Source organism: Loxodonta africana, chromosome 6 (assembly GCF_030014295.1).
Source record: "Loxodonta africana isolate mLoxAfr1 chromosome 6, mLoxAfr1.hap2, whole genome shotgun sequence".
Classification (NCBI taxonomy): Eukaryota; Metazoa; Chordata; class Mammalia; order Proboscidea; family Elephantidae; genus Loxodonta; species Loxodonta africana.
Window position 1 is genome coordinate 43,144,915 of NC_087347.1, and position 12,500 is coordinate 43,157,414.

The following is a 12,500-nucleotide window of genomic DNA, read 5'->3' on the forward strand; positions in this document are numbered from 1 at the left end:
AACGGGAACCAGACAAGGATGCCCTTTATCACCGCTCTTATTCAACATCGTGTTGGAAGTCTTAGCCAGGGCAATCAGGCTAGACAAAGAAATAAAAGGTATCCGGATTGGCAAGGAAGAAGTAAAGTTATCACTATTTGCAGATGACATGATTATATACACAGAAAACCCTAAGGAATCCTCCAGAAAACTACTGAAACTAATAGAAGAGTTTGGCAGAGTCTCAGGTTATAAAATAAACATACAAAAATCACTTGGATTCCTCTACATCAACAAAAAGAACACCGAAGAGGAAATAACCAAATCAATACCATTCACAATAGCCCCCAAGAAGATAAGATACTTAGGAATAAATCTTACCAAGGATGTAAAAGACCTATACAAAGAAAACTACAAAGCTCTACTACAAGAAATTCAAAAGGACATACTTAAGTGGAAAAACATACCTTGCTCATGGATAGGAAGACTTAACATAGTAAAAATGTCTATTCTACCAAAAGCCATCTATACATTTAACGCACTTCCGATCCAAATTCCAATGTCATATTTTAAGGGGATAGAGAAACAAATCACCAATTTCATATGGAACGGAAAGAAGCCCCGGATAAGCAAAGCACTACTGAAAAAGAAGAAGAAAGTGGGAGGCCTCACTCTACCTGACTTCAGAAACTATTATACAGCCACAGTAGTCAAAACAGCCTGGTATTGGTACAACAACAGACACATAGACCAATGGAACAGAATTGAGAACCCAGACATAGATCCATCCACGTATGAGCAGCTGATATTTGACAAAGGACCAGTGTCAATTAACTGGGGAAAAGATAGCCTTTTTAACAAATGGTGCTGGCATAACTGGATATCCATTTGCAAAAAAATGAAACAGGACCCATACCTCACACCATGCACAAAAACTAACTCCAAGTGGATCAAAGACCTAAACATAAAGACTAAAACGATAAAGATCATGGGAGAAAAAATTGGGACAACCCTAGGAGCCCTAATACAAGGTATAAACAATACAAAACATTACCAAAAATGATGAAGAGAAACCCGATAACTGGGAGCTCCTAAAAATCAAACACCTATGCTCATCTAAAGACTTCACCAAAAGAGTAAAAAGACCACCTACAGATTGGGAAAGAATTTTCAGCTATGACATCTCAGACCAGCGCCTGATCTCTAAAATCTACATGATTCTGTCAAAACTCAACCACAAAAAGACAAACAACCCAATCAAGAAGTGGGCAAAGGATATGAACACACATTTCTCTAAAGAAGATATTCAGGCAGCCAACAGATACATGAGAAAATGCTCTCGATCATTAGCCATTAGAGAAATGCAAATTAAAACTACGATGAGATTCCATCTCACACCAGCAAGGCTGGCATTAATCCAAAAAACACAAAATAATAAATGTTGGAGAGGCTGCGGAGAGATTGGAACTCTCATACACTGCTGGTGGGAATGTAAAATGGTACAACCACTTTGGAAATCTATCTGGCGTTATCTTAAACAGTTAGAAATAGAACTACCATACAACCCAGAAATCCCACTCCTAGGAATATACCCTAGAGATACAAGAGCCTTCATACAAACAGATATATGCACACCCATGTTTATTGCAGCTCTGTTTACAATAGCAAAAAGTTGGAAGCAACCAAGGTGTCCATCAACGGATGAATGGGTAAATAAATTGTGGTATATTCACACAATGGAATACTACGCATCGATAAAGAACAGTGACGAATCTCTGAAACATTTCATAACATGGAGGAACCTGGAAGGCATTATGCTGAGCGAAATGAGTCAGAGGCAAAAGGACAAATATTGTATAAGACCACTATTATAAGTTCTTGAGAAATAGTAAACCTGAGAAGAACACATACTTTTGTGGTTACGAGGGGGGGAGGGAGGGAGGGTGGGAGAGGGTTTTTTATTGATTAATCAGTAGATAAGAACTGCTTTAGGTGAAGGGAAAGACAACACTCAATACATGGAAGGTCAGCTCAATTGGACTGGACCAAAAGCAAAGAAGTTTCCGGGATAAAATGAATGCTTCAAAGGTCAGCGGAGCAAGCGCGGGGGTCTGGGGAACATGGTTTGCGGGGACTTCTAAGTCAATTGGCAAAATAATTCTATTATGAAATCATTCTGCATCCCACTTTGAAATGTGGCGTCTGGGGTCTTAAATGCTAACAAGCAGCCATCTAAGATGCAGCAATTGGTCTCAACCCACCTGGAGCAAAGGAAAATGAAGAACACCAAGCCCACATGACAACTAAGAGCCCAAGAGACAGAAAGGGCCACATGAACCAGAGACCTACATCATCCTGAGACCAGAAGAACTAGTTGGTGCCCGGCCACAATCGATGACTGCCCTGACAGGGAGCTCAGCAGAGGACCCCTGAGGGAGCAGGAGATCAGTGGGATGCAGACCCCAAATTCTCATAACAAGACCAAACTTAATGGTCTGACTGAGACTGGAGGAATCCCGGCGGCCATGCTCCCCAGACCTTCAGTTGACACAGGACAGGAACCATCCCCGAAGACAACTCATCAGAAATGAAAGGGACTGGTCAGCGGGTGGGAGAGAGATGCTGATGAAGAGTGAGCTAATTATATCAGGTGGACACTTGAGATTGTGTTGGCAACTCTTGCCTGGAGGGGGGATGGGAGGATAGAGAGAGAGGGAAGCCGGCAAAATTGTCAAGAAAGGAGAGACTGAAAGGGCTGACTCAAGACGGGGAGAGTAAGTGGGAGTAGGGAGTGAGATGTATGTAAACTTATATGTGACAGACTGATTGGATTTGTAAACGTTCACTTGAAGCTTAATAAAAGTTATTATAAAAAAAAATAATAATAAAAAATAAAAAAGCTAGAAATAGAACTACCATATGATCCAGCAATCCCACTCTTTGAAATATATCCTAGAGAAATAAGAGCCTTTTCACAAACAGATATATGCACACCCATGTTCACTGCAGCACTGTTTACAATAGCAAAAAGATGGAAGCAACCAAGGTGCCCATCAATGGATGAATGGATAAATAAATCATGGTACATTCACACAATGGAAAAGTACACATCAATAAAGAACAGTGATAAATCTGTGAAATGTTTCATAACATGGAGGAATCTGGAAGGCATTATGCTGAGTGAAATTAGTCAGTTGCAAAAGGCCAAATATTGTATAAGACCACTACTATAAGAACTCGAGAAATAGTTTAAACAGAGAAAAAAATATTCTTTGATGGTTACGAGATGGAGGGTGGAAGAGGGGTACTCACTAATTAGATAGTAGATAAGAACTACTTTAGGTGAAGGGAAAGACAACACACAATTCAGGAGAGGTCAGCACAACTGGACTAAACCAAAAGCAAAGAAGTTTCCTGAATAAACTGAATGCTTCAACAGTCAGCAAAGCAGGGATGGGAGTCTGGGGACCATGGTTTCAGGGGACATCTAAGTCAGTTGGCATAATAAAATCTATTAAGAAAACATTCTGCATCCCACTTTGGAGAGTGGCATCTTGGGTCTTAAACACTGGCAAGCGGCCATCTAAGAGGCATCAATTGGTCTTAACCCACCTAGAGCAAAGGAGAATGAAGAACACAAAGGACACAAGTTAATTATGAGCACAAAAGACAGAAAGAGCCACATAAACCAGAGACTACATCAGCCTGAGACCAGAAGAACTACATGGTACCTGGCTACAACCAATGACTGCCCTGAGAAGGAACACAACAGAGAACCCCTGAGGGAACAGGAGAGCAGTAGGACACAGACCCCAAATTCTCGTAAAAAGACCAGACTTAATCGTCTGACTGAGACTAGAAAGACCCTGGTGGTCATGGCCCCCAGACCTTCTGTTAGCCCAAGACAGAAACCATTCCCAAAGCCAACTCTTCATACAGGGATTGGACTGGACACAGGACAGAAAAAGATGCTAGTGAAGAATGAGCTTCTTGATTAAGTAGACACTTGAGGCTATGCTGGCATCTCCTATCTGGAGGGAAGATGAGAAGGCAGAGGGGGTCAGAAGCTGGCGGAATGGACATGAAAAGAGAGAGTGGAGGGAAGGAGCAGGCTGTCTCATTAGGGGGAGAACAATTAGGGATATACAGCAAGGTATACATAAATTTTTGTATGAGAGACTGACTTGATTTGTAAACTTTCACTTAAAGCACAATAAAAATTAAAAAGAAATAATGTCAAAAGATACAAGGAAAAATATATCCAGTACGGGTAATATAAACTAAAAATCTTTAGACATTAAAAAATTAACCAATGTGCCTTCTATACTTCATTATGATCTGACAAGTAGTAGTTAACTACTGAACTAAAAACCAGACACAAGATTAAGCCCATTCAAATTAATGTTTGAATTATGAAATACACTGTTAATCAAATTCCTGACTCTGGGTAGGGATAACCATTTGGAAGTGAGAAAAGTTCAGACTATATTATTTCAATTATACATTGGTAAAAGGACCTTTGGAGGGAGGAAATGTTGAGTGATCAGAAATCATCCTGCCTGTGTTATATAGTAACAACTACACGAGGTTAACAAATAACCCATAATGTTATTTGTTAACAATAACACCATATTTCTAACAATGCAATTAAGTCCTGTTCTAGAAGGAGAAAAGGAAAAGTTAGGACTGACAAGTTTGGTTAACAAAATAAATTGCTAATTTTTTTTTACCCAAATTCTTTTCCAATGTTGAGTTTAATATGTGGAGACCAATCTGCTAAAAACTGAAACCAGTTATTTATATTAATTCTACTAAAATGACTTTAATCACTAGTATTTAGGCTTGTAACTTAACCCAGATTAAAAGGCTGCTGTTGTTGGGTGCCATCAAGTCGATTTTGACTCATAGCGACCCCACGTGACAGAGCAGAACTGTCCCATAGGGTTTTCCTGGCTGTAGTCTTTAAGGAAGGAGATCATCAGGTCTTTCTCCCATGGAGCCACTGGGTGGGCTCAAACCACCAATCCTTCTTTTGGCAGCTGAGTGCTTAACCATTGCACCACCGGGGCTCCTTAAATTAATAGGTAAAACCCATGGCCATCGAGTCGATTCCAACTCACAGTGACCCTACAGGACAGAGCAGAACTGTCCTAATACAGTTTCCCACGAGCACGTGCTGGCTTTGAACTGCCCACCTTCTGGTTGGCAGCCATAGCACTTAACTACTACATCACCAGAGTTTCCAAATAGGTAGAAGACCCTATATATGTCTTCCTTTGACCAAGCAGAATTACCTAAAGGATATTTCTGACGTAGTCCTAGCTATTTAAATACCTACTAAACTTTTATAATGCTCAATGGCAACTTTTAGAACATCACATTACACAGACACATACTAACTATATCTTAACACTGACCTACTGCTACTACACTGTGGTATATTTGTGCTAAGGGTAGCACTGTGACAAATGTGGTGGATGTTTTAACCCTACTGCCCTGAAGCAGTCTTTCCTAAACCTTCAAAGTCATCTTCTGTAGTCAGGTATGTATAGTGTTTCATATAGACGGCATACCAACTAGGGAAGCAAAATGGTAGATGCTGCTTACATTTTAATTATTAAAGATGAACTTGATATTGAAGAAAAAAAATCGGTCGCTTTGGCAGGATGCTAACAAATCAAGTCATTATTCTGAAAACTGATACAGAGAAAGAACCAAATATTTATTTTGCCTTTTCCTTAAAGAACTGCCATAAATAATTGAGGGAAATTTCTTTGCATAAGTGTTCTACTAAAACAAAATAATGAAGAAGTGATAGAGTCAGGATATGACTATTTTGCAAATCCCTAATGAAATAATGCATATAGGTAAAAATTACTGAAGATCATTATAGCAATGACTATTCTAAACCCTCCAAAAATTGAACCAGAATCAGATCAAGTCTTCAAATCTATCACTTGATATTTCAGAACAAGTCTCTAGTTCCTCTCATACAGAGGAACAATTAAACAAAACCAAGGGAATTCAATCAGCAAAATTGATTGTGAAAAACTAAGATCAAAAACCTGTTTTCTGGAAGAACTAGGTAGTGCCTGGCTACCATCAATGACTGCCCTGACAGGGAACACAACAGAGAATCCCTGACGAGCAAGAGAAAAGTGGGATGCATCTCAAATTCTAGTAAAAAGAGCAAACTTGATGGTCTGACTCAGACTGGAGGGACCACAGAGGACACAGCTCCTGGACTCTCCCTTAGCCCAAAACTAAAACCACTCCCAAAGCCAATTCTTCAGACAAAGATTAGACTGGACTACAAGACATAAAGTGATACTGGTGAGAAGTGTGCTTCTTAGCTCAAGTAGACACATGAGACTATGTGGGCAGCTCCTGTCAGGAGGCAAGATAAGAAGGCAGAGGGGGACAGGAGCTAGTTGATCGGACATAGGAAATGCAGGGTGGAGAGGAGGAGTGCGCTGCCACATTATAGGGAGAGCAACTAGGGTCACATAACAACGTGTATGAGAAACCGACTTGAACTGTAAACTTTCACTTAAAGCGCAATCAAAAAAAAAAAAAACCTGGTTTCTTCAACAAATAAATGGCAAGAAGTAATGCTTTGTTTAAATAGAGTCAAACAACCTAATGGTGGAGGGAGGGGGAACATTTATGAAACTACCAGGAAAGATATTTGATGATTTAAGGAATTATTGTACTGTGATTATGTTTTTAAAAGGAGTTATTATTTTACTGAAATATTTTTTAAGTATTTATGAATAAAATCACATATTGTCTGGTACCTTACCCATACCAGTTGCCATGGGAGTCAATTTTGCCCCATAGCAACCCTAAAGGACAGAGTAGAACTGCCTTATAGGGTTTCCAGGGAGCGCCTGGTAGATTTGAATTGCCGACCTTTCGGTTAGCAGCCATAGCTCTTAATCACTATGCCACCAGGGTTTCCTGTTGTCTGGTATCTGCTTTTAAAAAAAAAAGGGGGTAGAGAGAGAGGAAAGGGAGAGTTACAGAAGCAGCAAGACTGGACATGAGTTGACAACTATTGAAACTGGGTGACAGTTACAAGGAAGTTCACTATAATATCCTGGCTACTTTGTGCCTGCTTGAAATTTTCTATAATAACTTGAAAAAATACAAAGATGAACTGAAAATTCTATAAAACAATCCATAGAATAAGGACAAAAAGCTTGTCTCTCAGAGGTCAAAACAAACAAAGATCTTAACGATCTAACTAGGGCAGCACTCTACACACACACAATTACTTGACAAATGAGAAAACCGAAACCCAAAGAGGTAAGTCTTGCTCAAGGTACAGAACAAAACAACAGCAGAGCCAAAACTAGTCTCTACAATTACAAGGCCAGAAAGAGGTCTAAGAAGCCCTTGCAGCTAAGTTGTACAAAACATTTCAAAAAGAAGATCTAAACAGTTCTGAAGTAGCCTGAAAGTCTATCAAAAGTATAAAAAAAAAAAATCTTAAAAGTTAGTCAGAAAAAAAAGTTAGGTGGTTTGAGGCACTAAATGCTAGAGTAAGAACAGTAAGGCTAGAGAATAAGTCTAGAGAACTGGTATTTATTTGATAATAAGCCTAACTATGGAGCAAAGGAAACCCTGGTGGCGTAGTGGTTAACTGCTATGGCTGCTAACCAAAGGGTCTGCAGTTTGAATCTACCAGGCGCTCCTTGGAAACTCTATGGGGCAGTTCTACACTGTCCTATAGTGTCGCTATGAGTTGGAATCGACTCGATAGCACTGGGTTTGGTTCTTTTTGGTTATGGAGCAAAAGTGTTAAATCTATGATGTATGCTTGGTAGCTACTTGATTCAAGGTGTTTGCAGAAAACAAAGCTGTTGTCTACCTTAAAAGCAGTTTACCCATGCACTGGTGAAACATGCCATCATGATTTTAAATAATTATTCTTTAAAAATAATTGTACACAAGTTTTAAATCTTATTAAGTGTACACATGGTTTAAATCTTACACATAAAAGTGAGATTTATCTTCCCATTCAAGAGAAAGGCTTCAAAATTTAACCATGAAGGTGAGTAGTGTCTGGGGTCTTAAAAGCTTATGAGCAGCCATCTAAAATACTCCACTGGTCTCACCCCATCCAGAGCAAGGGAGAATGAAGAAGAACAAAGACACAGGAAAGATGAGTTCAAAGGACTAATGGACCACAACTACCACAGCCTCCACCAGACTGAGTCCAGTACAACTAGGTGGTGCCTGGCTACCACCACTGACTGCTCTGACAGGGATCACAATAGAGGGTCCAGACAGAACTGGAGAAAAATGCAGAACAAAATTCTAATTCAAAAAAAAGACCAGACGTACTGGCCTGACAGAGACTGGAGAAATCCTGAGAGTGTGGCCCCTGGAGACCCTTTTAGCTCAGTAATGAAGTCACTCCTCAGGTTCGCCCTTCAGCCAAAGATTAGACAGGCCTATAAAACAAAACGAGACTAAAGGGGCATACCAGCCCAGGGACAAGGACAAGAAGGCAGGAGGGGACAGGAAAGCTGATAATAGGTAACCCAAGTTCAAGAATGGAAAGTGCTGGCAGGTCATGAAGCTGGTATCCAACATCACAAAATAATATGTGTACTAATTGTTTAATGAGAAGCTAGTTTGTTCTATAAACTTTCATCTAAAGTACAACATTTTTTTTTTTTTTAGCCATGAAGGGCCTTCATTGAGGATAGACATTTTCAAAAGAGTAAGGGTCAAATTTATACTTAAAGTTGTTAAGAAGAATAAAATTCAGTATATGGCAAAGAACTATACTATCTTTTCAATAAGCACTATGTCACTTAAACATTAACTTGACCTAGAAACAACATAACTAATTAATAAGACAATGTAACCTCATTTACCTTTCATCATTCTGAAAATAGTAAAACCTAGTAAGTTTGACGTACTTTGAAGTAAAACATCTTCCAGCTGATCATTCATGCTAACAATGTGTTTTAATTTTTGGCTAACATGTGTTAGTGACTACTTTCAAAAGGGTCTGGTGAATTGGACTCCTTTTTTATTCGAAGAGTGGTCTATTTTTAAAAAGACATTTCTGGCACTAAATTGGAAAAAAACAGAAGATATTTTAAAAATCCGTATCAAACATTTCAAAGTAACAGTATAATGTCCTTTCATAATTATAATAAATATCACACAAGGAAGTCAAAGGAAATTCCAGTGTGATCTTTAAAATTTAATATTACAGGTAACTGAGATCATTGTTCAAATAACCTAAGAACAGCTTATTCTTTAAAGAGCTGCAAGTATAAAAGGAGCCTGAAGCAATAATACAGAAATGGAGGTTGTGACATGAGAACTTCACTACCCACATCTAAATTAACTTCAATAATAGACTAGAGGTGTTTCTGTGACCCTTGCCAGAATCTTCAAAGTTGTAATGTAGCTCCCTGCTAGAAAAGCATGTTTCTAAGTAGTACCCTTCTCCAGTAACCTAAAATCAAAGTATTAATGCAAAAATTCACATACAAAGAGAGAAAAGGGAATTTTTGTTTGTTTTAATGGGTATTCTTTTTAATGTCAGTTATTCTTTATAATGTCACTGACTTTTTTTTTTAAAGGGAATATTTTTGATGACAAAAATAAAAATAATGAGTCATATTGGATAAAAACATAAATCTGAGTCAGCCTCAGCTGTTCTAGGCTCAGTTCTGCCACTCACTAGCCATTTAACTCATGCATCAGTTTTCTCACCAGCAAAATGGGGATAATTACAATAACCGCCTCACAGTGTTGTTGTTAGGATTAAATGAAACAATGCTCATAAAGTGCTAAAGTGCTAACATAGTGGCAAGCACACAGTGAGCACCTCCGTGAACGGCCTTTTTATACAATAAATAACCTTTTTATACATTTAAAGGGGTTAATTACGAAAAAAATGATTAATGCTCTTCTTACAAAAAGTGTCTCTATCCTACCACCACTTGTGCGAGAAAAAGAAAACACCAACAAAAATAAAGATATTTCATTTCTCTGTTAAGGTCATAACTTTACTTAAATAATTTTGGAATCACTGAACACAACTATCAAACAAAAACCACACCTTATACTTTTTAATAGTAAGCCCATACTGTGTACGTGTTTAAATATAAAAAAGGTGGAAAACAGAAAGTCACTTAAATATTTTTAAAACTTGGGTTATTACTGTGAATAAGTACACTGTTACCTGTTAAATAAAGCAATGATAAGGCCAGTCACAATTTTATTACAAAGTATTTTAAAACTCAGAAATAAAACGGAAAGCAGTTACCTTTGTACAATAAAGCATCCAAAGTTCAAAGAGCCTCTCTCTGGATGCCATCCTGGCTTTCGGTCTGCCACATTAACTTTTCCTCAAAAAAAAAAAAAATTATGTTCAAGACCACAGCATGTTCATTTTATTTTCCAAGTTTTTCAGCCATTACAGTAAAGCTCAAAGCAGGAGAGAAAACAAAAAGAAGTGAAACAAATGAACTGTCTTCTAGTCAATAAAAGAAAGTTTCAGCAGTTACTCCAAGGTATCGTCAAGCAGTGGAACTTGGGCAAGTAAATAAATCTGTGAAGAGAAAAATACCCAAAGGTTTGTTAGAAAAAGGGGCCGTATTAAAAAATCTAGACTTATCACAAAGTAGAAAAGATTAATCTGCTTCACTTCCCACAAACCGGCTAAACGTTTACACTGATTAGACTTCATAGAACCTTACATTTCAGGGAGAAAAATCACAGCTAACACAAATATTCACATCAATACAAAGTCAGAGAACGCTCTGGGGCAGACTCATAAAGGTGCGTACTCATAGCCAAAAATGCGTCCAGTGATAAACAGAAACGATCAACAATTATGTCTATTTTCTATAGACATAAAGAAAAGACATGTTCTGCGGACATATTCCAAAGACATAAAACCTCCTAACATTTTCCAGTCTGCTTCTTAAAAGTTGTTGAGAATGTTTGTTGTGTAGCAGGGCGTGGGGGAAGGGGTGAGGAATTCCTGGTCTGTTTGTTTTAACAATCCTCTAAGGGTGAAAGTCGACCTGCCCACCTGGCCGCTCTACCTCTCTCTCCATTCAGGAAGAAGGAGCACACACACCCGGGCAAGGGAAAAACATCCCGGGAAAGCCTCCAAGTGTTTTGGGGGATCTTTAAATTTCCTCCTCGCATCTCAGACAACAGAACTGGAGGCCAATTTAAGTTCTGCCAAGCAGCCAAGAGAAGCTATAGAAACGGGGCAAAGCGAGCTCGGCGTCTCTGGACCCCCGACATCCAAGCCCACCCGACCGCACCGGGACACGCCCGGGACAGCCTCGCCCCCTCGCAGCCACCGCTACTGTACAGCCCCCACCACCACCAAGCACCCGGAGCCCTCCCGTTCTCGCCCCGCGGCTCCCTCTCGCCTCCGACCCGCTTCCCCTCACCGCGCTCACTTTAGGGGCCGCGCCGCCACCACTCGGCAGCCGTCTAACTTGCTTCCCTCGCCCCCCTCCCGAGCCTAAGCCCCGTGTCACCCCGCTGGCAAGCAGAAGGGCGGGGGGGGCGGCGACAGCGCAAGGCGGGGCGCGAAGGCCGAGACCAGAGAGGGGCGGGGCTGCCCCATGGCCTAATCATTCCGGCCGCTTAGGATTTACCCAGCCCTGGGGCGTCCGCTGTTCATTGGCCGCGGAGGCCGGGAGGGGCGAGTGTGGCCTGGAGCCCCGCCCCAGCATACCTGCGCAACCGCAGTCCACAAGGCTCCCGCAGCCTTTCCCGCGGCTGGCGCCAGGCCAGGCGTTCAGGTCAGTCTTCCCCCTGTCGGGGATGGGAAGAGAGAGCGAGAGGGAACCGCCGCGCGGACGTAGGAGCCCCGCCCCTACTGGGGTGGGCCAACGGAGCGCTCGGCTGATGGCGTCATTTCCGCGAATCATCTGAGGGAGGGCAGCCCCCTGGTGATAACTAGAGGGGATTGTTTTCATTTCTAGCTGTGGGAAGAGGGTTGGTCACGTGAGTATAACCCTGTGCCGTCGTGAGTATACGGTGATGTAAAAATAAGCATTTCTCCAAAAATTCATTTTCTTCATAGTGTTTGTTTCATATTTCCATTGCCGTCGTTGAGTGTCATCTCCAAAGGGCTTATTTTAACACTAATAAAACCAAAAAAGAAAGAAACCCTTGCCTTTTTTATCTAGTCCATTTCGACTTCTAGCGGCCAGAGCAGAACCGCCCCATAGAGTTCCCAAGAAGCGCCTGGTGGATTCGAACTGCCGACCGTACCTCTTAACCGCTACGCCAGGAAGGTTTACAACACTAAAAAGTGGCCCCATTTTCCTGGTGGGGATAAACTTTGGTCTAATGAGTGAGTCCTTTAACGACTTAGGCTTCCCTCCACCAATGAAGCTGCAGCCATTTTTTCTCCTGAAGTACCTAGAGGCAAAGCATTTGCCTACCAGCGAATACATTTTCCCGGTTATTTTCTTTATAAGGTAACCTAGCAACTTCTAAAATAACATCCGCACCTTGTT

General features: G+C 40.6%; 1 protein-coding gene across 13 annotated transcripts in view; it reads right to left on the minus strand.

Annotated features, from left to right (window-relative positions):
- NBEAL1 (neurobeachin like 1) overlaps positions 1-11,969 on the minus strand; it is a 187,033-nt gene extending 175,064 nt beyond the window's left edge. For 3 of the 13 annotated variants that reach the window (XR_010322244.1, XM_023542230.2, XM_023542232.2), the window contains exons 1-2: positions 11,711-11,969; positions 10,277-10,358 (exon numbers count right to left, since the gene is read on the minus strand). Coding sequence is in view for 12 of the 13 variants with exons in the window: in XM_023542230.2 (XP_023397998.1) it covers positions 10,277-10,358; positions 11,711-11,954 (326 nt within the window). In the remaining variant the exon portion in view is untranslated. Of the gene's footprint in view, positions 1-10,276; positions 10,562-11,429; positions 11,689-11,710 lie in introns of those variants that run through there. The other 10 variants (XM_023542233.2, XM_064286784.1, XM_023542235.2 and 7 more) reach the window with 7 other exon arrangements.
- Positions 11,970-12,500: the final 531 nt, after the last annotated feature.